General features: G+C 39.0%; 1 protein-coding gene across 4 annotated transcripts; it reads left to right on the plus strand.

Annotated features, from left to right (window-relative positions):
• Positions 1 to 211: 211 nt before the first annotated feature.
• Positions 212 to 23,832, plus strand: znf710a (zinc finger protein 710a). Of its 4 annotated transcripts, none has more exons than XM_079620569.1 (6): positions 212 to 404; positions 4,019 to 4,101; positions 18,156 to 19,691; positions 21,167 to 21,358; positions 21,472 to 21,646; positions 21,986 to 23,355. In XM_079620569.1, exons 2-6 carry the CDS (start codon positions 4,075 to 4,077, stop codon positions 22,147 to 22,149), a joined length of 2,094 nt encoding a protein of 697 aa, XP_079476695.1. In that variant the 5' UTR covers positions 212 to 404; positions 4,019 to 4,074; the 3' UTR covers positions 22,150 to 23,355. The 4 variants fall into 4 exon arrangements, with proteins under 4 accessions (XP_079476695.1, XP_079476693.1, XP_079476694.1 ...); XM_079620567.1 differs by having other exon boundaries at positions 264 to 404; positions 18,156 to 19,721; positions 21,986 to 22,818; XM_079620568.1 differs by lacking the exons at positions 212 to 404; positions 4,019 to 4,101 and adding an exon at positions 15,492 to 16,075 and having other exon boundaries at positions 21,986 to 23,832.
• Positions 23,833 to 23,836: the final 4 nt, after the last annotated feature.

The raw sequence follows: 23,836 nt of genomic DNA on the forward strand, positions 1-23,836 counted from the left end.
TAACTGTTGTCAGTCCTCAATGGTTACATTAATCACATAAATGATTTGAAAGCGATTCAGCGTCTTTCCAGGCAATGTCTATTTTAAAATATAATAAAAGTAACTTAGTGTAAAACTATTTTATCTTGCAGTACTGAGTCTGTCCCAAAGAGGGCAGTGATCGCCAATCATTCGACTGAGTTTGTTTAACTCATCACAAATCAACGCAGAATACAGTAGCCTAAACTTGATGGCTATCTTGACGTTCTTACATGTATTTCCTTATCCCTTGATTGAGGTTAATGAAGTGACAGCCGATGAAAAATGACTTCCTGATCCGTGCTAATGGCTCGTCACTTTTGCTGCCTTCACCTGCCGTGAATGAGGCCTGAATAAACAACCAACCGGCGTCGTGTTTACTAGAGGCGGCTATGGCAAGCCATTTTAACATTTAAAAGCTAAGTGTGACTATCCGGAATTAACATTGTAGATATCAACAACGTCTTTCTGACTAGTCGTAATTATATTTTGGATAGTTTGTATTATCATTTAAGATATCTGTAACGTAATTGTGACTAGTCGAAACGACAGATAGAGATATCTGTAATTCAGTTTTTTTGTGTATTTGTATGTATGTATTCATTTGTGTGTAACACCAACCTGCCAGGGGGTCTGCAGATGGAAATTAGCCTAAGGCTATAATCTGACATATTTACATTTGTGAAAATGTTCATTAATATGTATTGTCCCTTTTTGTTTTGTTTTTCAAAATAAAATTAATAATAACATCAAGTTTTGACTAGGCAAAACTGAATTACAGATATCTGCAATGACGTCATTGAAAACGACATTCAACTCGTCACACATCTTAAATGACAATTGCAGATATCTGTAATTCAGTTCTGACTAGGCAGAATGAAAGTTAAAGATATCTCAAACGTCATTATGACTAGAGCAAATTATTTTGCATGAGGTTGCTCTATTTTAGCTATCCATGAATACGTAATTTCCCCTCCCCGCCATAATCAAAGAAGAAGTGGGTTAATTTCCTTATTTCTATGAATGGAAGAAGAAAGAAGCGGTCATGGCATTGGCTGTAATCGAAAAACACCAGAAAATGTTTCCAGCATGACACAAATTGTACTCATTAGCATTAGCCTGCGGGTTTCTCAAAAATATTGGCAACATGCAATGTTTGCCATGCATTTCTATGTTTATGATCATGCTTAAAATTACCGTAGGTTATTGTTGATGTAGAATTTACGCATGAGAGAGATTCACATTAATTCACTTTAATAAAGATGCTTACATGCATGCTATTCTTGCCATGGCAGTGCGATAACATTAACTTCCTTAGATGAGGAAAAAAAGTTCTTAGTTCTGATTAGTTCTTATTTTTTATTTTATTTTTTAACAGTAAAAACCCATGATAGCCTGTAGGTATTGATTTCAGGTTAAAACAGTAGCTAACAGCATTAAAAACATGCTCTGCTCCCGCCTAAAGTGTGATGCGGGCCTAATTTGCATACAGATATCTGCAACGTCATTTCGCCTAGTCAAAACTCTAATTCAAGATATCTGTAATTACATTTTGACTAGGCAGAATGAAAGTTACAGATATCTCAAAATGCAGATATCTCTAACCAAAATGAATTTCAAGATATCTATAACTTGATAATAGATATCTACAATTAAATTATGACTATCCCTAACTCCAGTTTGAGATATCTACAACGCCATTTTGACTAGTCATAACTCCAGTTACAGATATCTACAACGTAATTTCGCCTAGTCAAAACTTAATTCAAGATATCTGAAAAGGAACATGTAGATATCTTGAATTGAGGTGAATTAAAGATATCTTGAACTGGAGTTATGACTAGTCAGAATCAAATTGAAGATATCTCAAACTAGAATTACAGATATCTACAATTCAATTGAAGATATCCGTAATTCACATAGTGGATATCTCCATATGGCAAGCCGTTTTAACATTTAATCATTTAAGCCTACTAGTATCTATTTTCATGCTACTAGTACTTATTTTTTAGATACTAGTATCTATTCCATTAAGTACTAGTACTTATTCATTAGATACTAGTACTTATTCATTAGATACTAGTGCTTATTCTTTAGATACTAGTGCTTATTCTTTAGGTACTAGTACCTTTTTAAAGATACTAGTACTTATTCATTAGATACTAGTACCTAATAAATAGATACTAGTACTTATTCATTAGATACTAGTACTTATTCAATAGATACTAGTACTTATTCATTAGATACTAGTACTTATTCATTAGATACTAGTACTTATTCATTAGATACTAGTACTTATTCATTAGATACTAGTACTTATTTAATAGATACTAGTACTTATTCATTAGATACTAGTACTTATTTAAATAGTGACTAGTAACTATTTTTTTGTTACTAGTAAAAAAAAACTTTTTTTGCCATTGACTTCTATGGGATATGTCATTTAGATATCAACTATTCACTTCTGACTAGTATCTATTCCAATTGTGACTAGTACATATATATTAGATACTAGTACTTATTCATTAGGTACTAGTACTTATTTTTTAGATACTAGTACCTTTTAATAGATACTAGTACCTATTAAATAGATACTAGTAGCTATTAAATAGATACTAGTACTTATTCATTAGATACTAGTACTTATTCTTTAGATACTAGTGCTTATTATTTAGATACTAGTATCTATTAATTAGATACTAGTACTTATTCATTAGATACTAGTACTTATTCAATAGATACTAGTACCTATTTATTAGACACTAGTATCTTTTGTAATTGTTACTAGTAACTATTCTTATTTTACTAGTCACAACTGCTTTTTTACTAGTCTTATGTTATGACTAGTCAGAACGGCCACGGTAGAGTTCAATTAAAAATCTTACTAGTAAAATTTAAAATCTTACTAGTAACATTTGGAATAAATACTAGTATCTAATAAATAGGCACTAGTATCTATTAAATAAGTACTAGTATCTAATGAATAAGTACTAGTATCTAATGAATAAGTACTAGTATCTAAATAATAAGCACTAGTATCTAAATAATAAGCACTAGTATCTAAATAATAAGCACTAGTATCTAAAGAATAAGTACTAGTATCTAATGAATAAGTACTAGTATCTATTTAATAGGTACTAGTATCTATTTAATAGGTACTAGTATCTATTAAAAGGTACTAGTATCTAAAAAATAAGTACTAGTACCTAATGAATAAGTACTAGTATCTAATATATATGTACTAGTCACAATTGGAATAGATACTAGTCAGAAGTGAATAGTTGATATCTAAATGACATATCCCATAGAAGTCAATGGCAAAAAAAGTTTTTTTTTACTAGTAACAAAAAAATAGTTACTAGTCACTATTTAAATAAGTACTAGTATCTAATGAATAAGTACTAGTATCTATTAAATAAGTACTAGTATCTAATGAATAAGTACTAGTATCTAATGAATAAGTACTAGTATCTAATGAATAAGTACTAGTATCTAATGAATAAGTACTAGTATCTATTGAATAAGTACTAGTATCTAATGAATAAGTACTAGTATCTATTTATTAGGTACTAGTATCTAATGAATAAGTACTAGTATCTTTAAAAAGGTACTAGTACCTAAAGAATAAGCACTAGTATCTAAAGAATAAGCACTAGTATCTAATGAATAAGTACTAGTATCTAATGAATAAGTACTAGTACTTAATGGAATAGATACTAGTATCTAAAAAATAAGTACTAGTAGCATGAAAATAGATACTAGTAGGCTTAAATGATTAAATGTTAAAACGGCTTGCCATACCCCATACAAATGAATGGTAAAAGTGATGTCATTTGTCCTAGGAAGAATGTCTTTATGGATATCTGAAATGACAATTATGGATAGGAAGAATGTAATTGCGGATATCTGAAATGTTCTTTTTGACTAGGCAAAACTGAATTACAGATATCTGCAACACATATCCAGTCTAGCTGTTAAATGTTAAAATGGCTTGCCATAGGCGGCAAGCTGTGGTACCTGAGGTCTGACGTGAGAAGGGGCGTGTCCACAATTAAGATGGCGGAAAGCAACCTGCAGATGATGGTAATAAAATATTATTTTAATTGAATTGTTCCATAATAATGGATGCTTTGCTATTTGCTTTTTGGAGATAAATTATTTAGATGCCATGCATTGGTAAATTATGTTGCTAGCTATGCCTATTGCCTACTCAACATTAAAAATTATTTAATTGTTCAGTTGTTTTGGTTTGCTGACTGTTTTGAGTTTAAAGTCAACATGAAATCAAAATGGACAATTCTTGTTTTCTTATGGAATATTGCAGTGTATCTTAGCCTATAATGATTTAAATGTACACATCACAGTTTTTTTTCTATCCATGTGACCTTTTAATCGAGACGAAAATTCAAAAAATGTGCATAAAAAAACTAAATTGAGACGGATCATTTTTAATCCAAAAAGAAGACATGCGCATAAGCTACAATGGAAACACATACAGAATAAATCCCTCGATGTGCAACAAAAATCTCACATGGCTTTGCCTCAATAGTGAATGTGACTGGATAACTGACTAATATGCCGCTTTTTTCCGCAAATGTTTTATGCGATATTCCAATTTTGCACACAAGTTAAGTTCGCAACTTTGGATCGAAACATACTAAGCGATATTATAATATATATTATTATATTTTTTCCATCAGAAATTGATTGGATCTTTGAATCATTGTGGTTTGCTATTGTGATCTCATGTGGGTGACAGGTTGTCCCGCCCTCTCGCCAGTAAAAAAACGTCATTGGAGAAGACGAGATGTCGTTGCAAGCGGAAGGGGAAGTTATTTTGATCAAAGATTATGAGGGCACTTTTTTGCAAATATTGATGTGCACAGATAATACACTGCAATAATCCCCCCCTAAAAAGTCCATAAGAATTTAAAGGCACTTAAAGGCAGCAATAAAACTTGAGTGAGACTTGAGGTACCACAACCTTTCAACATGGTGGAGAAGAGAACCATTTCAGTTGTGATTGGTAGAAAATTATCGAAGTAAATCTTCCTTGTTAGCTGTTTTGCACATGCAAAACTCGCTGCCAAGAGGCTATGGTGTTGTGTGTGGTGGACAGGGCATTGTTATGTGACAGCTAACGTGTTCTCAGTGGTTGTACACGTTGCTACACATCAGCTGCATTGGGCGTTTCTGGGTTGCTAGAGTGTTCTGGGTGGTTCCTTAGAGCCCACCTTCACATATCAGAATCACCTGCACCGCAGCGCACGCATAACACAATGAGATCTTGTGTAGTCCATAATTTATTAGGTTATGTTATGTGAGATTGTATGGGAGATAACAGCCCTGCCTTGCTTGTCTTAAACAGGTAGTGCTCTGCACAGTGCACACTGTACAATTCTCCTTCATTGTCTATCTCCCCACATCTATTATTATCATCGGTAGTTGCATGCAGTATAGCTAGAGTGTATATGGAAGGTCATTGTTTTCAATTACAGATTGCATTTCCGATACCCAGTATCAAATTGTTTATCGTGACATGTCTGCTGGCAGGAGGAGAAGAACTATATGGTTGACAAGTTTTTCCAGCTAGCTTGGATAAATGTTACCTTACTATTCAATGGCTTGGTGATGGAACTGCATATATTTTACTATAATTTCTGGATTATTGTATTTTCATTTGTAAAAATGTTAGCTCCCACTTAAAGGGAAATCCGTCATCATTTGCTCACCCTTATGTCGTTTCAAACCTGAATGACTTCCTTCTGTGGAACATTAAAGATAATATGAGAAATATCTGTAATGGATACAATATCTGAATGTAACTGGAAACTGAAAAATTTGTTCCGCAAAACACAAAATCATAAAGGTTTGGAACGTCATGAGTAAGTCTTGACAGATTTAGTCTGTGATTTATATTTTTACACGACAACGATGTACTAAAAACGGAAATGTTTTTCCTTTGCGTTTTTTGCGTACAGACGACAACGTTATGAAAACGATTCCCGTTAATACGGATCTGCGAAAACAACTAAAAATGCTGTATTATGCATGTCAGGCCAGTAGTTGGCGATGTCACCTTGTAAAGAAACACTACACACCTATAGAATGAATGTGCATGACGTCAGCGTTTGCACAAATTCACATTTTTGCGAGAACATAGAGGATAGAGGATAACAAATATAATTTTCAAAAACTTGCACTTAAAAACCAGATTTCAAAACTTTGTGTTTTCAGGCCCCAAAACACCAGACAGTTAATTCATCTAGTTCATTGATCTAATATTGCGTCTCTGGGAAATAGTGATCTATAGTATTTATTTAGTCGAATATCAAAGGTTTTTGTGTCTTATTTGTTAATGAGAGATTTGAGTATATTAGATTTGTGGAGCAATTAGCAAATGTTTAATTTCCATTAATAACACATTTGCTGATGCATCATCGTCCTCCACATGCTAAACTTAATATAATCTAAATATGTTACAATTTAAAAAGTAAATGCACAGATTTCCCCCCATCTTACCCTAAATTACTAATTTAGACCTACAGGCAGAGGATGTGGTGTGAATCTTTGACTTTGGTCTTAAAATTAGAAGCCTCCTCCTTGCAACTTACCACAGATTTATCTGTCAAGAGTATGATGAAATCTTGTGATAAATGTGTAGTCGAGATGGACTTTATAGCTCAATGCATTTAAACCAGATAAATGGTTCGTTTCTGCCTTCGTCGGTATGTAGGCTGGTTAAGATTTTCTGGTGCTATTAATTTTATGCCATTAAATCCATATTATATAAAAAAAAGGAAAAAGACAGTTTCTCTCTCTCTCTCTCTCTCTCTCTCTCTCTCTCTCGCTCTCTCGCTCAGCGCTAGCCTTTGCTCTGCTTCTTTTTTCTCTGTCTCCCCCTCCCTCTCGCTGTCCCTCTTTCTTCTCTTTCTTTCTCTCTGGCTGCTTTTCATTCCTGTTTCTCTTTTCATTGTTTTTTTTTCTCTCTCGCTTTTCTTTAGCTCTTTGGGACCTCTATTTCTTCTCTTCCTCTATTCAGGTTTTCTTTATTCTCTTTTCTGAATAGTTGTGGTACTTAAAGGGAAAGGGGAAAGGGAAGGAGCAGGGGAGGGAGGTTAGTTTCAGTCAGATCTCAAGCATAACACTTCCTCCTACTGCAGTCAGTCTCAACCAGACTATGCCAGGGACTTTCTCTTAGTGCGTTTTGTGTAGTGACTTACATAAAGCACTCGGTTTAGCCCTAATGAAACACCCTCAGGTGCCTTTCTGTGCATGAAAACTTGTCTCATTTTAAATAATCCTACGTGAAGTATATTGTGTCTCCTGGTTTTCTTTGTTGTCGAGGTTGTGATATATTGCTGTCACTGCTGCAGTTTTGTATGAGGACCGTTATCTCCTCATAGGAGGTGTCTAGGCCTCAAAGGGACATCTTCATCACAGCACTGAGCTGACAGGCCACGGTATATGTAATGCCACACATAGCATGTTTTCACTAGGAACATATAGGCAAAGGATATGAAGGAACCCAAGAGCGGACAAAACATAAGAAATCTAACTCTCTGTTATTAAAGTCAACCTAAAATAAAAATTAGGGCTGGATAAATTTGATTTGAGACAAAAAAAAATATTATGTGTATTTTGCTTATACAGTAACAGTATATGAAAGAAATTCACTGTCAGTTAATGTGGAACATTCTACAAGTAACCTTCTAACAAGAGGAACCAAATTATGCAGTTCAAATGCTGTTTATTTAACAAATATAATAAGCAACACAACCAAAAACTCTGTGAATACCAATCTAAGCAAACTTCAAATGGCATATCTTTTGGAAAACAATTGTACCGTGTGTAAAATTACTCATGAATGCCCATGAAAGAGATGATTCATTAAATAGACTAGCTCATAAGAGTAATTTGTTCATGGAGCTGATGCTGTGCTGCATGTTTTTTGATTCAGTAAAAATATCTGTTTTAAAAGTTTTTTTCTTTTCTTTTTTTTTTACTTTACTTATTGTGCACTGGCACAGAGCAGAAGATCGATTTTGGGATTTTAAGAATCAAGATCATTCAAAATATTAGGGTTTATATATTTATTTTTCTCATCTATGTACATAATTCAAATTTAAAATCTGATCCCGAATCAGAAAACAAACCTACACCTCAAATACCAAGGATACTCCAGTATGCGACTGCTTGGTAATAAATCATCTTTATTTATATTTAGTTATTACACTATATTAGTTTTTAAATGAAGACGCTACAGAAACTCGTTACACAGTACATTTGCCAATGTGAAACATGTATGCGTATTACATATGTTTTAGAAGTCTTGATTGTGGCAAATTAAGTTTAAATACTTGGATTTACCACAGCTATGGTTGAAAAAGGATAACATACGGTGTTTCTTGTTCTAACGTTTGTTGCACTGTTCTCCTTTTTATATTCATCATTTTCAGTAAAGTGAGTACAGTACATCAAATGATATGTAACAGACAAAGCAATAGACATGGTAAAAACATTGCTACTCAGTGCTATCACACTTGTGTTGCGACATTACTGTCAGATCTGAGATCCATTATAGTCAGCACTCCATCATCTTTTATTTCCAGCCTCTCTGAAAAGCCTGTGTCGAGCTGACTCGTTTAAAAACCGAATCCACAGTAAAATGACGCGAACAAATGAACAGTGTCGCGATCTTGAACTTCGTTAATAATAAAGTTTATCCACTCTTTCCTAATGTTCGGAGCACATGGAAGCCAATACAAAGACTTGGCAATGATGTAAAGTGGGCGTTAATCTTCTTCTGCAGATACTGTCTATGACGTCATACTGAGACGAACTCTGAAACGAGTCATTTTGGCAAGTTTTGACTTCTGAAACTTTTATACAACCTTTTGAAAATTTTGATTTCTCAATGCCTGACCAACTGACCAACTCAACTTGCTCTTTTTCTGAAATGACATTTCCACTGACATCACTATGGCTCTGTTTACACCTGGTATTAAGATGTGTTTCGGTAAATCGGATCACAAGTAGACGAGGGAGACACATACCCGTTTACACGGTCTTTTAATCCATCTCTTTGGTCCACTTTCAACCACTTCTTTTCCGTTTTCTTCGATGGGAGGGTCTATGCCTATGGGCGGGTAAATGTATTCAGATCTTTCAATCTCAATCTAATGGATGAAATAAACTCACACAAAGTAGGTGGAGAGTAGTCGTCTGGGGCCTGTGCAGTTTATGGTAATATTACTACATTTCAATATTGTGTTTCTGTTCAAAATGGGTCCTGAAACAAAACCAGTTGAGGAGCAGTTGTGGCTACTCCAACGCATTCGACCACATGAGCGTTTACACTACGAAAGCAATCCAGTCAAATGACTACTTTTGAAAGTGGTCGAAAGTGGACAAGCACATCATTTTAAACCCCGTTTACACCTGTGTTTAGCATCATCAACTTATGATCCGATCGACCAAAATGCATCTTAATATCAGGTGTCGGCTGAAGACATAAGTTTGGATTGAAGACGAAAAACCAATATCCAAATATCTACTTAGGTATGTAATTCTTGTATCCAATCCAATCAATTCCAAATGTCCCATCCTATATCTTTCTCATTAATTATCCCATTTCACTCAGAAATGCATCACATTATGAAAGCGAAATGGGTTGCAAACAGTTGACTTTGACTTTAATTATAAACACATCACATAGACATCTACACCATGCGGAAGTAACCGTAGCGAGATGAGGACACGCGATAACCAGTTTGATTCATCCTGTAATTCTTTTCACGCCAGACCTTCGGAAAGCTTGAAGAACAGAGAAGCAGCCAAGAGATGCGCATTAAAGAACTGACCACTGTCTAGCACACATGTAAATGAGAGATTGTGCCAGCGGAAAGGAAACCGGGATTGGACGAATGCAAAGTGATTAAAAATGCAGAATTGATAGGGCAACAGATGAAACTTTTTCTCTCTCTCTCTCTTTCTCTCTCACTCTCCATAAGTAAGAAACAGGAGAAAAAAAAACAGCATGATGGAATGGCAGGCTTGAAGGGGAGAGAAAGGTGAAAGACAGATGAAAGTGAAAAGAGATAAAAGCCGGAGTGAGGAGGGTGTGGGATAAAGCAGGAGGAAGGGAGGCAGAGATGAAAGCAAAATGAGAAAGATAAGAACAGAGTGAGAGAGACAGAGGGAAACGGAGGGAGAGATAGATAGTGTACAGCGCAGAGAGAGGGGTAACCATGGAAACAAGAAGAAGGTACAAAAGAAGAGAGAGACAAAGGGGTTTTGATTTAAAAGAATGAAACTTGGGAGAAAGAAAAAGTAATTCAGGTTGAAATTTGTTACCGTGAGGTGAGGGAGAAATACAAAAGAGCGCGAGCGAGTGGAAGGACGGACACTTTTTCTCCATGCTATTTATGAGGCCGAGCAAATGAGACTTGGTCTACGGTCAGAGAGTGTGTGTTTACAGGCCTCGTCGTTTGAGCGCAGGCCGAATGAAGCTGGATGTGAATCCGGGCGGCCAGACTCGTGCCGTCAGTCCATTTAACTGCCATTAGCAGGATTATGAGATGAAACGGCACGGGAGGCAGGAGGCAACTGTTCCCAGTCGAGGCTTTGACCTCCTCACCTCAGACCGCAGGGAAACACACACATGCAGAGGAGTGGCTCCTGAATGCTTCTAGGCCCGACACAATGAACTTGTGCCTCCACAGCTGAGGTTTGCAGGGTGTGGACTCCCGCCTCATTCACATGCATACAATATAGCCTCCTATGTTCATTCAAATTTGTCTATCTTCATGGAGCCCGAGCCAGACGTTGCTGCTGCTTTTTTTTTATTATTATTCTGTGTTTTTTTAGTCTCTTGTGTGTCTCTTTTTCTTTCCGTCTCCCTTCCCCCTTCTCTCCTGTCTTTCTCTCACTGTCTCTCTCCCTTTCCTCTTTCTGTTTCTCTCTCTCTCGCTCGCTCGCTCACTCTCCCTCCCCCTTCTCTCTCTCTCTCTCTCTCTCTCTCTCCTCTTTCTCCTTCTCTCGCTCTTCTTCTCTCTCTCTCTCCCTCTCTCTCTCTCTCTCTCTCTCTCTCTCTCTCTCCCCCACTCTCCTCTTTCTTTTCTCTCTCTGTTCCTTTTATATCCTGTGCTGAATGCTCTCCTCCCTCGACTGTCTTTCTCTTTTCTATTCACTCTATTTCCTCTCGGCAGAAACATTTTCTTGCCCAATATTCTGTCCAACATTTTATCTGTAACCCCCGTGCTGAATGAGGGGGGTAATCTTTTATTCAGGATTTGGAGAGCCTCTCTTCTTTTGCATCTTCTGTGTTTGTGTTTGTGTGTGTGCGTATCTGAGTGCGATTTTCTCGGACGAGCCACAATGGAAATACACAAACATTGAAATCAAGAGCGCAGGATCATCAGGGCCGAGACGCAACTTTCCGTGAATGAGATTAAGACTCGGTGTTTGGATAAACTACCTCATAATAACACGTTCACACAAGTGGACGGATGATTTAGAAGTTCATTTAGAAAGGAAGTAACTGCTGGCAGTTATGTCTGGTTTGGGGTCAAAGGTTATGTCCATTGAGTTTCTGTGGTTAATGAGTGGCAGTGCTGGTGTGTGTTCTGGGCTCAGATGGGGGGAGCTGAAGGCTTTAACACCCCACAAGATCTCACGGCAGCGCAGAGTAATGATCCCGTAGCTTGGATGACAGGTGATGATCTGGCTTTGTGCTAATTCATGTTTGTTCGGTTCTGCCCATATTAAAAGCGTTCGAACAGATCATTTATCATGGAGACATGTTTCGATTAACATGACAGCATTGTAGGGGAGTGGGGTAAGATGAGCCACCTCGTCAAATCTAAGCAACTGCATGGTTTTTGTCATCAAGTATTTAGAAAGCAAAAATGTAGAAAGTATATTTCGAAAGTAAAACGTCTGTTTATGTTTTATAGGTGTTTATATATAAATGAATTAAAATGTTAAAAAAATTGTAAAAGCAGATAAAAAAATTGAAAATCAAAATTGTGTGGTTTGTAAGTTTATTTTAGTTTAGATTTCACTTATGCTCACCAAGGCTGCATTTATTTCATAGAAAATGTATTGAAAAATATTATTTCAATTCAAAATAATGTTCATATATATATATATATATATATATATATGCAAAACAATTCCTAATATAATTTATTTCTGTGATGCAAAGCTGAATTTTCAGCATCATTACTCCAGTCTTCAGTGTCACTGCGATTCCTTCAGGATTCATTCTAATATGCTAATTTTGGTGCTCAATAAACATTTCTTATTATTATTCATGTTGAAAACAGCTGTACTGCTTTTTTGTGAAATCATCACATACAAAAATTCTGGATTTGATTAATAGAAATGTCAAAAGAAAAGCATATATTTGACATTGAAATAATTTGTAACATTATAAATGTCTTAACTGTCACTTCTGATCAATTTAATGCATCCTTGCTGGGAAAAAAATATTTCTTTACAGATTTTTATATTTGTTTAAGTGTATATGGGTATAGTAGACACATAATGTATCCATGAGCCTTCATCAACATCAGTATTTGTTCAAATGTAAATGATTGGGATTGAGGGATTAACCTTATTATTTATTTATTTCACATTTTTAAACACATTTTTTTGCCTTCACTCGTTCTTTTTAAAAGGTCCTGTGGTGTGATAACAGAATTTTCAAATAGATTTCATAATCTCTCATTTAAAAATTATGTATTAAAAGCTGCATGCATATTTAGCAACATGCATTTTAAAATGTAGTGTAGCTTGTCACACCACATGACACATCACCTTTCTAAAAGCAAAATGTCAACTACACACATCTTATGTTGGTGAATTTCTAATATAAAACCATGTAATCGTTTAGTCATGAAATATTACTGTAAATGCAGTGTTTTCCCAAAGTGGTACCTGTGGGGTAAAACTTGACAGTTTAGGATATACTGTCTCCAAATGCTGGAATAACTATTACAAGTATTATTATTTTTTCATACTTTTAAAATGTTGAAAATTATTACTACATTCAAATATTAAGAATATGAAACTTTTTCCTGTCTGTCTTAAAAAAGTGAATAATGTGCATCAAAATAAGACTTTTTCTTGTTTGTTCACAATTTGTATTTGATATGTAAATTGTTCACATGTCCATGTGTGGGTCCCTGATGATTTAACTTACCCCTTGAAATGATACAAGGGGTAAGTTATCATTTTATTGAAATAAAATATGTAATTTTAAAATATGTAATTTTTCTGAGAATTGATCCTGAAAAAAAAATATTTCATGTATTAGTATTTAATGTATTGTATTGTTTAAGTGACAACTTCCATAAAAATGTCACAGTTTACCCCATACTCTACTTTTGAATTCATCTCTCCCACAAAAAATTAAAATAAAATGAAGAATTGAATAACTTGTGTTAACACCCCTTCCCCTTTATTGCGTCATAATGAAAGTGTTTCGAGTTTCCCCGTCGCATCTCTGCTCAGGTCAGGGTTTTGGGATTCAAAAACAACCACATGCATAATCATATACATCCCGGTCAGATCTCAGCCACTAACCCAACCGGTTCATACTTCCCTCAGTATCATACACTCACACCGCCACAGAAAACAATGCAGACAAAAGTTCCCTATTGCTTCTCTTCAGTGCAGAAGAAAAACACACAAACCACAAGTACAAGTGTCATGCGATATGCTCACACACTCATACACACACTTGTCTGTAAAAAACCTGTTGATGGATTCCCAAACCACAAAACACAGCTACACAAACCTGTGGAGAAGCAAACGCAGACACACACATGCAGAAGAAACTAGTAGGCGTTTGTTATTCATCATGTATTCTTCCCTGCGTGTGTGTGTGTGTGTTAGGACTGGTTCACACAAGTCTGATACTTCTGGGCAAATGAGGTTAGGACAGGTTTCAAGCAATTTCTTTCTTCTTTTTTTTTTTTCTTTTAAGGGAGGAGGAAAACCTATAGGCCTGGATGAGTATTCCAGCCAGCGTATTCTTTCTTTCCCCCCTAACTTTTGTTGTCTTCCTCCTTTTCGTTTTTTCCCACAGGCGAGCAGCTCTGTGTTGTTTAACGTCCCTGGCCGTTTCTTCTTCCATGTGGATTCTTTGTCTTTTGCGTCTTATCTCTTTGTTTCTTCCCTTGCACTCTTTCTATTTTCTCTCCTCACTCGCTCTCTCAACTTCCTGCTATCTCTCCCCCTCACTCACACCCTCCCTCAATCTCTCTTTATCTCTGTCTGTTTCCCTTCGCTCCCTATCTCTCTCTCTCTCTCTCTCTCTCTCTCTCTCTCTCTGCCTGTCCTTTCTCTTTTCCCTCCCTCCCTCCTTTCCTCTCACGATCTCTCACACGCACACACATCTTTCTCTCACTCAGACGCGCACATATAGTGACTCTCCTACAATGCTTGATTTTCTCTCTCCTTCATGGATTGCCCTTTCCTGCTCACTGATGAAAAATGTCCTCACTCTTCTCACACGCTGACGGTATACAGCACAGTCCTTCACTCAGGTGTGTTCCATTCCATAATAGAGGCTCTTTTGTGGGACGGCCAGCCTATATCCTGACGTTAATAAGCTCACGGGAAGTGTTAGAGTAATCCCATACCTTTTCCGTAATGAGGATGAGCGGGAACACCTCAGCAAACGGAGCGGGCAGGTAGCCTGACAGAGGAAACCAGAACTTCAATAGTTAATATCTTTCCTTGCTGTTTTTCCCTTTTCCTCTCTTTTCCCCTACCCCCCCCCCCCCCCTTCACTCATCCACTCCCCCTCTTTTTCTCTTGCTGATGAACTCCTCTTTTTTATTTTCACACTCCACCATCCCCCTTTCCCCCCCCCCCTCACTATCTCTTTCACAGGCTGCTGAAACTCTCTCTCTTTCACTGCATTCTCTTTTTCTATCTCTCTTTCAGTCCCCCCCCCTCCTCTCGAGCGCTCTCCCTCCCTCTTCTCTCTTTCTTTCTGTCTTTCTCTCTATTCTTTGACCTCATCTTTTCTTATGCATTGCTCTCCCTCCCCCAGTTCCTCTCTTCCTTCTTTTTTGCTGCATTCTCTTCTTCTCTCGCCCTCCCCCACCTCTTTTCTCTCTCTCTGTCGCTCTCTCTCTCTCTTTTTCTATTTCTCTCCCATTCACCCCCCCCCCCTTCCCTTCCCTTTTCTCTCTCTATACCTCTCTGTCTCAGTCCCCCTCCCTCTTCCTCTTATTCTCTCTCTCCCCCATGTCTGTCTCACTCCCTCCCTCTCTTTCCAAACTGCTTTTCTTTCTCCTTTTCTTTCTTTTGTCACTCATTTTTTTTGTGCGCACTGGCTCTCAGACATTGCACAGGCGTCTTGTGGCTTAATTATTTGAGATGCGCAAATAAACAGACCTGTAGAACTCCTCCCGGAAAACATTTCAGCATATCTCACTCACTGTCTGTCTGACACCGACAGACACACCTCCTGTGTGCGTGTGTGTGTGCGTGTGTGTGTCTGTGTGTGTGTGTGTGTGCGTGCGTGTGTGTGTGTGTGCGCACATGCCGGCTTGAAACATGTTTGCGATCATCTCTAAAGTGAAGAGAGGACGTACATGTGCGCAGAAGTGAGCTTTTGTTAGTAAGAGAGAAATATGTTTGTTGAAGGGTCACGCCGTATGGAGTGTGTGCGTGAGAAAGAGAGATAGTGAATGCGAGAGAGAGAGTGAAAGAGAAAGAAAGAAAGAAAGAAAGAAAGAAAGAAAGAAAGAAAGAAAGAAAGAAAGAAAGGAGAAAGAGATGGGGGAGTGTGAGGAAGGGAGGGCAGAGAGACGGAAAGAACGAAAGAGAATGGAAGAAATAGGTTTGTGTGTGTATGCGCGCGAGAGGCAGGCACAGTCAGTTCTGATAACAGCAACAGTAGGAGGAGGATGAGTTTGGCTCCGCCCCTTTCTCGCTCTCGCGGTTATAAATAGGAGCTGGTGTTTTTTGCTCCTTTCACTTCTCTTGAAGGATGAGGTCCCTGAAACATCTCAAACATCACACCAGGAGTAATGTGGTGAGTGTTCAACCCTAACATACATGCTACCCGAAGCGACTTGTGTTGATATATTGACTTGAGCTGTTGGTTAATTGCTGTGTTAAAGTTTGTAACTCTGAACTGTGAAAATGAAGTAACTTTTTTCTCTCTCACAGAATACTGCAAGAGTCTCATTTTATACTTTAACCTTTCTATATTTTACAGTCTAGCCTCTCATATTGTCTCTCTACCTTGAATGCAGTATGTTTCTTTTGTTTTCTATCTCTCACACTCACAAACACACACAAGTTCATTCTATGCTAGTCTATAGCTAGCGTTTTTGTTTTTTATCTATTTTTATATTCACTTCAGCTCTCCTCATACAGTCACGGCTGCTATCTTGCCCGACTGGCTCTTTCATTTGTCTTTCTGTCTTAACACTCCTTCTTTTTCCTTTTCCCTCCCTCCTTCCTTCTTTCTCTTTTCTCTCTCTCTTTCTGTCTCCTTCTTAGTTTCAGTCTTTCACTCCCCACACCCCTCCCTCACTCTTTATCTCTGTTGTACTCTCTCTCTCACTCAGCTTCTCTTAGTCTCTCATCCCCCGCTGCCCCTCCCTCTCCCTCTTCTTTTTCTCTCACTCTTTCTTTATCTCTCTATCTTTCTTTCCTCACTCCCCTCCCTCACTCAGTCTATCCCTCATACCCCAGTTCCCCTCCTTCCTCTCTTCCTTCTTTCACTTGCTTCCTCAATCACCCTTTTTCACTCACTCACTCACTCTTTTTTTCTGTCTGTTTCTCCCTCCCTCTGTCTGACTGCTTTAAAAGCAGTAATTATAAATGACATGGTTATCAGGGCATCCAGGTTCCCCTTCTCATATCTCTCTCTCTCTCTCTCTCTCTCTCTCTCTCTCTCTCTCTCTCTCTCTCTCTCTCTCTCTCTCTCTCTCTCTCTCTCTCTCTCTCTCTCTCTCTCTCTCTCTCTCTCTCTCTCTCTCTCCTCTCTACCCCCCCCCCCCCACTTCTCGTTTTCTTTCCTCTGTCTCTGCTTGTCTGTCTCTCTTCCTCTGTTTTACAGCTGTCAGTCTCTCCCTCCCTCTTTCCCTTGTGTTTACTTGTTTTTGCTTAAGCTGAAATCCGTATTTCATGGCTTTCATTTCAGCACAAATCAAGGTACCAGCTCGTTAGAGGTGATAATGTACGTTAATGACTTTCTGAGCACACACACAATTACTTGTGTGAACATGACAGTGATTTGAGCATTCTGGCAATCTAGAACAGAGGTGTGGTAAATTGACCTGAGCTAAGAGTTCGACCAAGTTCTCCTTAATTAATCAATATGCAAGTAACATAATCATCAGCCTCAAAGGAACAAACTTAATTATTTTGGCTTCAGCCAATCTCTAAAGTCCGTGAATAGACTGGACTCACTTATGTTTCTGGTACTGCTAAAACTTCACTGTCCAGCCCTTTTCATAGTCAGCCGTGGCAGCGCTTGACCTCGCAGGAAATTCGGTGGATAGTCCACGGATGTAGACTTCCCGCTCGGACCCAGTCACTCTTTGTGCTTCGTGTCCTTTTAAAGACTGTGAAGGAAGGAAGCATGGCGCTTGAACAGATCTGTCTTATCTCTTCTATCTAAAGCAATCTCTAGTGGACACGGAGGCAAGGCGTTGTCAGAATATGTCTCTTGCTTACTGCTGTGAATATTATGAAATGTGTATTTTATATATAGTATAATTATCTTTCTTTATGAGAATGTTCACTATTAAAAAAAAAAAAAAAAAAAGATCAGGTAGAGGAAAGGTTCTAGAAAAACATTCCTGCCATGTTGCCAGAAATTGCCTGATCTGACTGAGCTGTCATTTAGCTCTAAAGCAAATCCTTTCCAAACTGCTTTTATTTGTTGCCCCGCATCAGTCAAATTCGTTGTTCTGACACTCATGTTGATGTGACGCTGTTGCACTGACTTTGTTGCTATTGTAGTGACACTGTTGCCATGACAGCATTAGCCAGACTTTGTTGCTACAAGTGTATTGTATTGACGCTTGCTATGACAGATTTATACACTGATTCTGATTTCATGAAGTATTGCTAAGATCTGTTGTTCTTTCCATTGACAGGAAGAACAGGAGGTTCCTCTGGTCCGCTGCTATTCTAAAGTGATGGAGCATGCGGTGGATGTCAGCACTCAGACTGACCCGGTGGTGGTCCTGTCCCTGGCCCAGGCTGCTGTGCTGGGCCTCATATCTCAGAACGAAATCTTCGGAGCCACAATTGCCCCAAACGGTTTCTACACGGGAGAGGGACGTGAAGGCCCTGCTCCCCCCGCAGAATCAATGGAGTATGAATATGCAGATCAGCTCATTGGAGCCAATGGAGACTATCTGTCGGAGCCTCACGGGGAGAAAAGGAGGCCAGAAGGGCTCTACGGGGCAGAGCGCAGGCGACCGGGGCCCCGCGGGAGGACCAAGAGGCCCTTGAGTGAAGGAGAACCAGAGCAGTCCACGGAGAGGTCTCTGGACACATCGAATCAGGTGAAAGGAGAGAGACCGGAGTTTTCTAGCCCCTGTTATCTCTCGAATCCCCTGCAAACTGACAACGAGCCAGAAGTGTTGGACCTAGCACCTCAAAGAGTGCCAATGAAAGAAGAGCAGTGTAACAAAGGCTACCCTGAGTCCTCGAAGGAGCCAGCCATCCAACAGGTAGACTCTGAGACTCAGTCTGAAGGCCCTTTAAGGTGTGGAAAGGCATTGGTGGAGTCCCTAAAGGAAGGGCGGGGAAAGGAGGAACAACAACAACAAGAAGTAGAAGAGGAGGAGGAAGTAGAGGAGAAAGCACTGAACCTGAAAACTACAGAGGAGGATGTTAGCCCAGCAATGAGGCGCTACTATGAGTCCAGCGTGACGGCGTACGAGGCTGCTGAGATGGGCCTGCCGGGAGATTACGAGGAGGGCGGCCAGGCCATTGCGTGGGCGGAGGGCGAGAACTCCTTAGGTAGACGGATGCAAATCGACCGTCTAGATATCAACGTGCAAATCGACGAATCGTACTGTGTGGATGTGGGCGAAGGCCTGAAACGCTGGAAGTGTCGCATGTGTGAAAAGTCCTACACTTCGAAGTACAACTTGGTCACACACATCCTTGGTCACAATGGCATCAAGCCACATGAATGTCTTCACTGTGGAAAGCTCTTCAAGCAGCCAAGCCACCTTCAGACACATCTGTTGACGCACCAGGGCACGCGGCCGCACAAGTGCACCGTCTGCAAGAAGGCCTTTACTCAGACCAGTCACCTTAAACGGCACATGTTGCAGCATAGCGACGTCAAGCCATACAGCTGCCGCTTCTGCGGCCGAGGCTTTGCCTACCCCAGTGAGCTGCGTACTCATGAGACTAAACACGAGAGCGGCCACTGTCACGTCTGTACGCAGTGCGGCATGGAGTTCCCCACTCACGCACACCTCAAGCGCCACCAGGTCAGCCACCAGGGCCCGACCACCTTTCAGTGCACCGAATGCCACAAGTCCTTCGCCTACCGTAGCCAGCTCCAGAACCATCTGATGAAGCACCAGAACGTGCGGCCTTACGTCTGCTCGGAGTGCGGCATGGAGTTCGTGCAGATCCACCACCTCAAGCAGCACATGCTTACACACAAGGTACTGACACAGCCGGCCCTCAAACACAAGGTACTTAAACCTCATTAGTTTTTGTAATCTTCCCGCAACCGTCCTGTTAGAAATGACTCCCCAGTTACTTTCAGATCCCACCCACATTGCCAGCACATGTTCCCATAAATCCATAGGTTATTGTGTCATCTCCAGCTGTGTCTCGGGTATTGCCACAAGAAGTTTCAGTGTAAATGGAGCTGTCTCTGTCAGTCCCTTCCAGCCATCCAACCCTGCCATTAACTCGTCCCGTTTCTCTGTCCCTTTGCACTAGTGTGGAGCTGTTTTGTTTTGAGTGTGCTTTGTGCAGTGAAGTGTGTCTCACATGCTGATACTTCCTCCTTTCATTTCTCACTCTCCATGAGTATGATTCATCTCGTCATGACTGCAGTGTCAGTAAACAGAATGTGTCACAGGTCAGCAGCGTTATAAACAAAATAACATATCAGCAGTTAGTCCTTTTTTTCAGCAACATTTTTGGATGCATTGCCATTAGAGATAATGACTGAATGAAAACACTGGGTGGTTTCAGTTAGTTGGGTACACTATATGGCCAAAAGAAAATGGACACCTGAATACTGCACCTGTGTGGGCTTAATAATTTCCAATAATAGGGAGTTTCCACTAGATGTTGGAACACGAATAAAGGAACTTGATACCATTTTCCGACCATTTTCATAGTGAGATCAGGTGCTGATGTTGGGTCATGTGGCCCGGTCAAAGTTGAAGTTCCAGTTCATCCCAACAGAGTTCAGATCTGAGTTTTGTGGCTAATCAAGTTCTTGCATCAAGCATCAAGCATCACAAGAAACCACAATTTGTGCACATGAACATTGGGACACTCCCTAAACAATTACTACAAATTTGGTAGCACATAGTTCTCTAGAATTGTCTTAACTGAAATTAAGGGACCAAACGCACTGATTATAAGGGGTAGCGCATGCATGCACTGGTCATGTAGTGTAGATTCAGTGTAGTTCTTCATAGGATGTTTGCATATACAGTATAATAGGACAGCAGTATTCCCTGGATACGCAGGAAGTGTTCACTGAATAGTCAAATTGTTAAGGCGAGAGAATGTTTAACCCTCTTCATTTGTTAATGTTTTAGCGTGGCGGAGCATCAGAGCTCACACTGCAGTGTATACACGTCTGTTTACCCTGCAGCATTGTGATAACAACAGTGAATTAAGTATGTGTGTGCAAGTTTCTTGCTCTGTACAGTATTATGAATTCTAGTGAGCAAGCAAGACAGGCACCCTGCTGATGAATTCAGCTGTGCTTATGACAACTAACCCCTTTTTCACATTCAGCTGATGCCAGTGATAAATTATTTTTTCTCTCGCTCTCAAAAACGAATTAAAAAAAAATATATATATATATACCGCAAATTACAAAAGTTACTTTTAAAGTGATGGTCACAATGGATTCGTATCTAAATGTATCGCCATTGTCTTTCTCTCTCAGGGTATGAAGGAATACAAATGCGACGTGTGTTCTCGTGAGTTCACACTTTCTGCCAACCTGAAGCGACACATGCTGATTCACACCAGTGTGCGCCCTTTCCAGTGCCACATCTGCTTCAAGACCTTTGTTCAGAAGCAGACGCTTAAAACGCACATGATTGTCCACTTGCCTGTGAAACCTTTTAAGTGCAAGGTGGGTACGAAGAACTCTCCCATGCACCGTATAACCCTGCTGGAGTCTATATTTTTCTACTTGAAATGGCTGTGAATCAAACATAGACCTCTAATAGTTGCTTTTTTTTGTAGGTGTGCGGGAAGTCCTTCAACAGAATGTATAACCTGCTGGGTCACATGCACCTTCATGCTGGTAGCAAACCCTTCAAGTGTCCTTACTGCACCAGCAAGTTCAATTTGAAGGGCAACTTAAGTCGACACATGAAGGTGAAACACGGAATCCTGGACACTTCAAATGAAGGGCAAGGTAACACGCAAATTATACCTCAGATTATACTTGCTTATGACTTGCAGTTCTCAATGTTATAGAAAATTAAAAACGACAGGACATAAATAGCCTTGAGGTTTATAGATCTGCTTCGCCTTCCTGTGGGTTTATAGAGTGGAAGTTGAAAAAAGTAAATGCTAGTGAAAGTTTGCTATCTAGTGTAAATAAAAGTACCACGGCATGTGATGTATATTAGACTTATTCAGAGATTTTTGTCTGAAATTCTAAAGTATTGGTTAACCCCCTGAATTAACATAGTGTATATGCTTGTGACAAAAAGAAGTGTTGAAGCTTATATTAGTGTATTTTCTTCCTCAGATGCCCTGCCTGAGGCCGAGGGTCAGGAAGATTACGAGGAGGAGAGCTTCGATTACAGCGAGAGGGAAAATCTAGCCAGCAACAACGCACAAGATTTGGCAAAACTCGCCAAAATTAGCTACTACAACTACACCAAGGTTGCTGCTCGCTACAACACGACTTAAGCAGCAGACTGAGACGCTAAAATGTGGTTTAAGGGGGTGAAAAAGACTGCAATGGTCATTTCAGTAGTACTCTTGGCTCTGATAGGAGCCAGTGAGGAAATAGCCATCGTGAAGTGGATGTGCACTGGAGCCCGTTTTGGGTCTGTGAAACTAAAGTGATAGCCGATTGAAGCTTCATTTGAACAATGTCATTTTACATTAGGGACCATCCTGAAGAATAAAGGACTGTGTGTGTGTAGGTGCTGTTCTTTTTGAAACAAAGGTTCCACTTTTTCCCAATTACAGAATGCAGTTCTTAAGAAGTATATAATTTCTGAGCTACGTTCAATGGGGGAGTGAAACGATATGTTCAGATCTATACAGACAATCCACAGCTCCTTTAAACCGATAAACCAAGACTGCTGTTTAGACCATTGATCTTGTTGGTGGTTTTACTGTCCAGTAAGTTAGATACCACCTAATAGGACTTAACCAAAGCTGACAAAGTGCAAATATGTCTCATTACATGTTAACTTCCCCAGGATTTAGTTACGCATACTGTGACTTTTTGTTAAGATTCTTCTCCAGCATTTTTTCAATGGGCATATGTTGTTTGTAGCTCATAGTGGATTGATAGCTACTGGAAAGGTTTTTCAGTCCCTTTTTTTTTTTTTTTTTTTTTTGGCATTTAATCACTGTATGGCCTTCTGGATATTTTTCTTTGTTTTAACATTATTGCAAATAGTATTTATTGTTCAATGTTTCTTGGCATTCACAAGTGTAAATACATTGCCAATGTTCCAGATGGGCAGATTTTATTTCAAATTTAAAATATAGAAGCTAAGTCATGGATTTAGTTAAATTTGAGCATAACTGCATTATGTACCCAAGTGCATTGTTTGGTCTATCATCTCTCAATTAATGTGTCTAAATTATATATATTTTTTCCATCTTTAGTTTGGTGAATGTAATATTACTAAAATGTGTCCCTTTAAAGCTTTCAATATTTCACAGAGCCATGCGTCAGAAAGAAAAACTTAAATATTTTATCTTCATGAATATCTGAAATGTCTTTTTAGTTTTGCTATCTGTTCTTTACTACTTCTGTGTTCTTGTACTACGTACCAGCTAACTACGTGGGCTAAATTCATTTTATTTTTAAAATGTGATCTAGCATCATTTTTTTGGTGTGGATTATACTGCCTTCCAAACTTCATCCAATTGTGCATCCATTTTAATCTCCTTTGACAAAACCTTGTAACATGTACTGCATCTTTCACAAAGTCACCAATACTGGTTGAATTTTGAAGAGGATGCCCTAAAAACACTGGACAAAAATATTAACTGCCCTTGTGTGTGCAAGAGAGCGTCTCATCCATCATCCCGGCGCAGAGCTCCGGAGTGATGAACGACAGTCTGCCGACATGTGACAGGGCTCGAGACCCAGCAGAGAATGATTGGGGAAATTCACCATGTATTCTCCATCTAGCTAAGAAACTCAAAATGTTAATGTGAAAGATTTAGTGCATTTTTTATTGTTTTAAATTGTCGTGTCCTTGCAATTTTGGCCCGTTAGCTCCAAGCTAGGAAGGAGTTTGAGTTTTGTATAAGCTTTCAATTCTTTTGTTGCACACTGATGTGAATATGATGTTGATAAACGTTGTGCTCTGGACTTACTGTAAATTAATACATTTATTTACCTTTAAAC

The sequence above is a fragment of the Phoxinus phoxinus genome (genome assembly GCF_949152265.1).
Source record: "Phoxinus phoxinus genome assembly, chromosome: 8".
NCBI classification, from domain to species: Eukaryota; Metazoa; Chordata; class Actinopteri; order Cypriniformes; family Leuciscidae; genus Phoxinus; species Phoxinus phoxinus.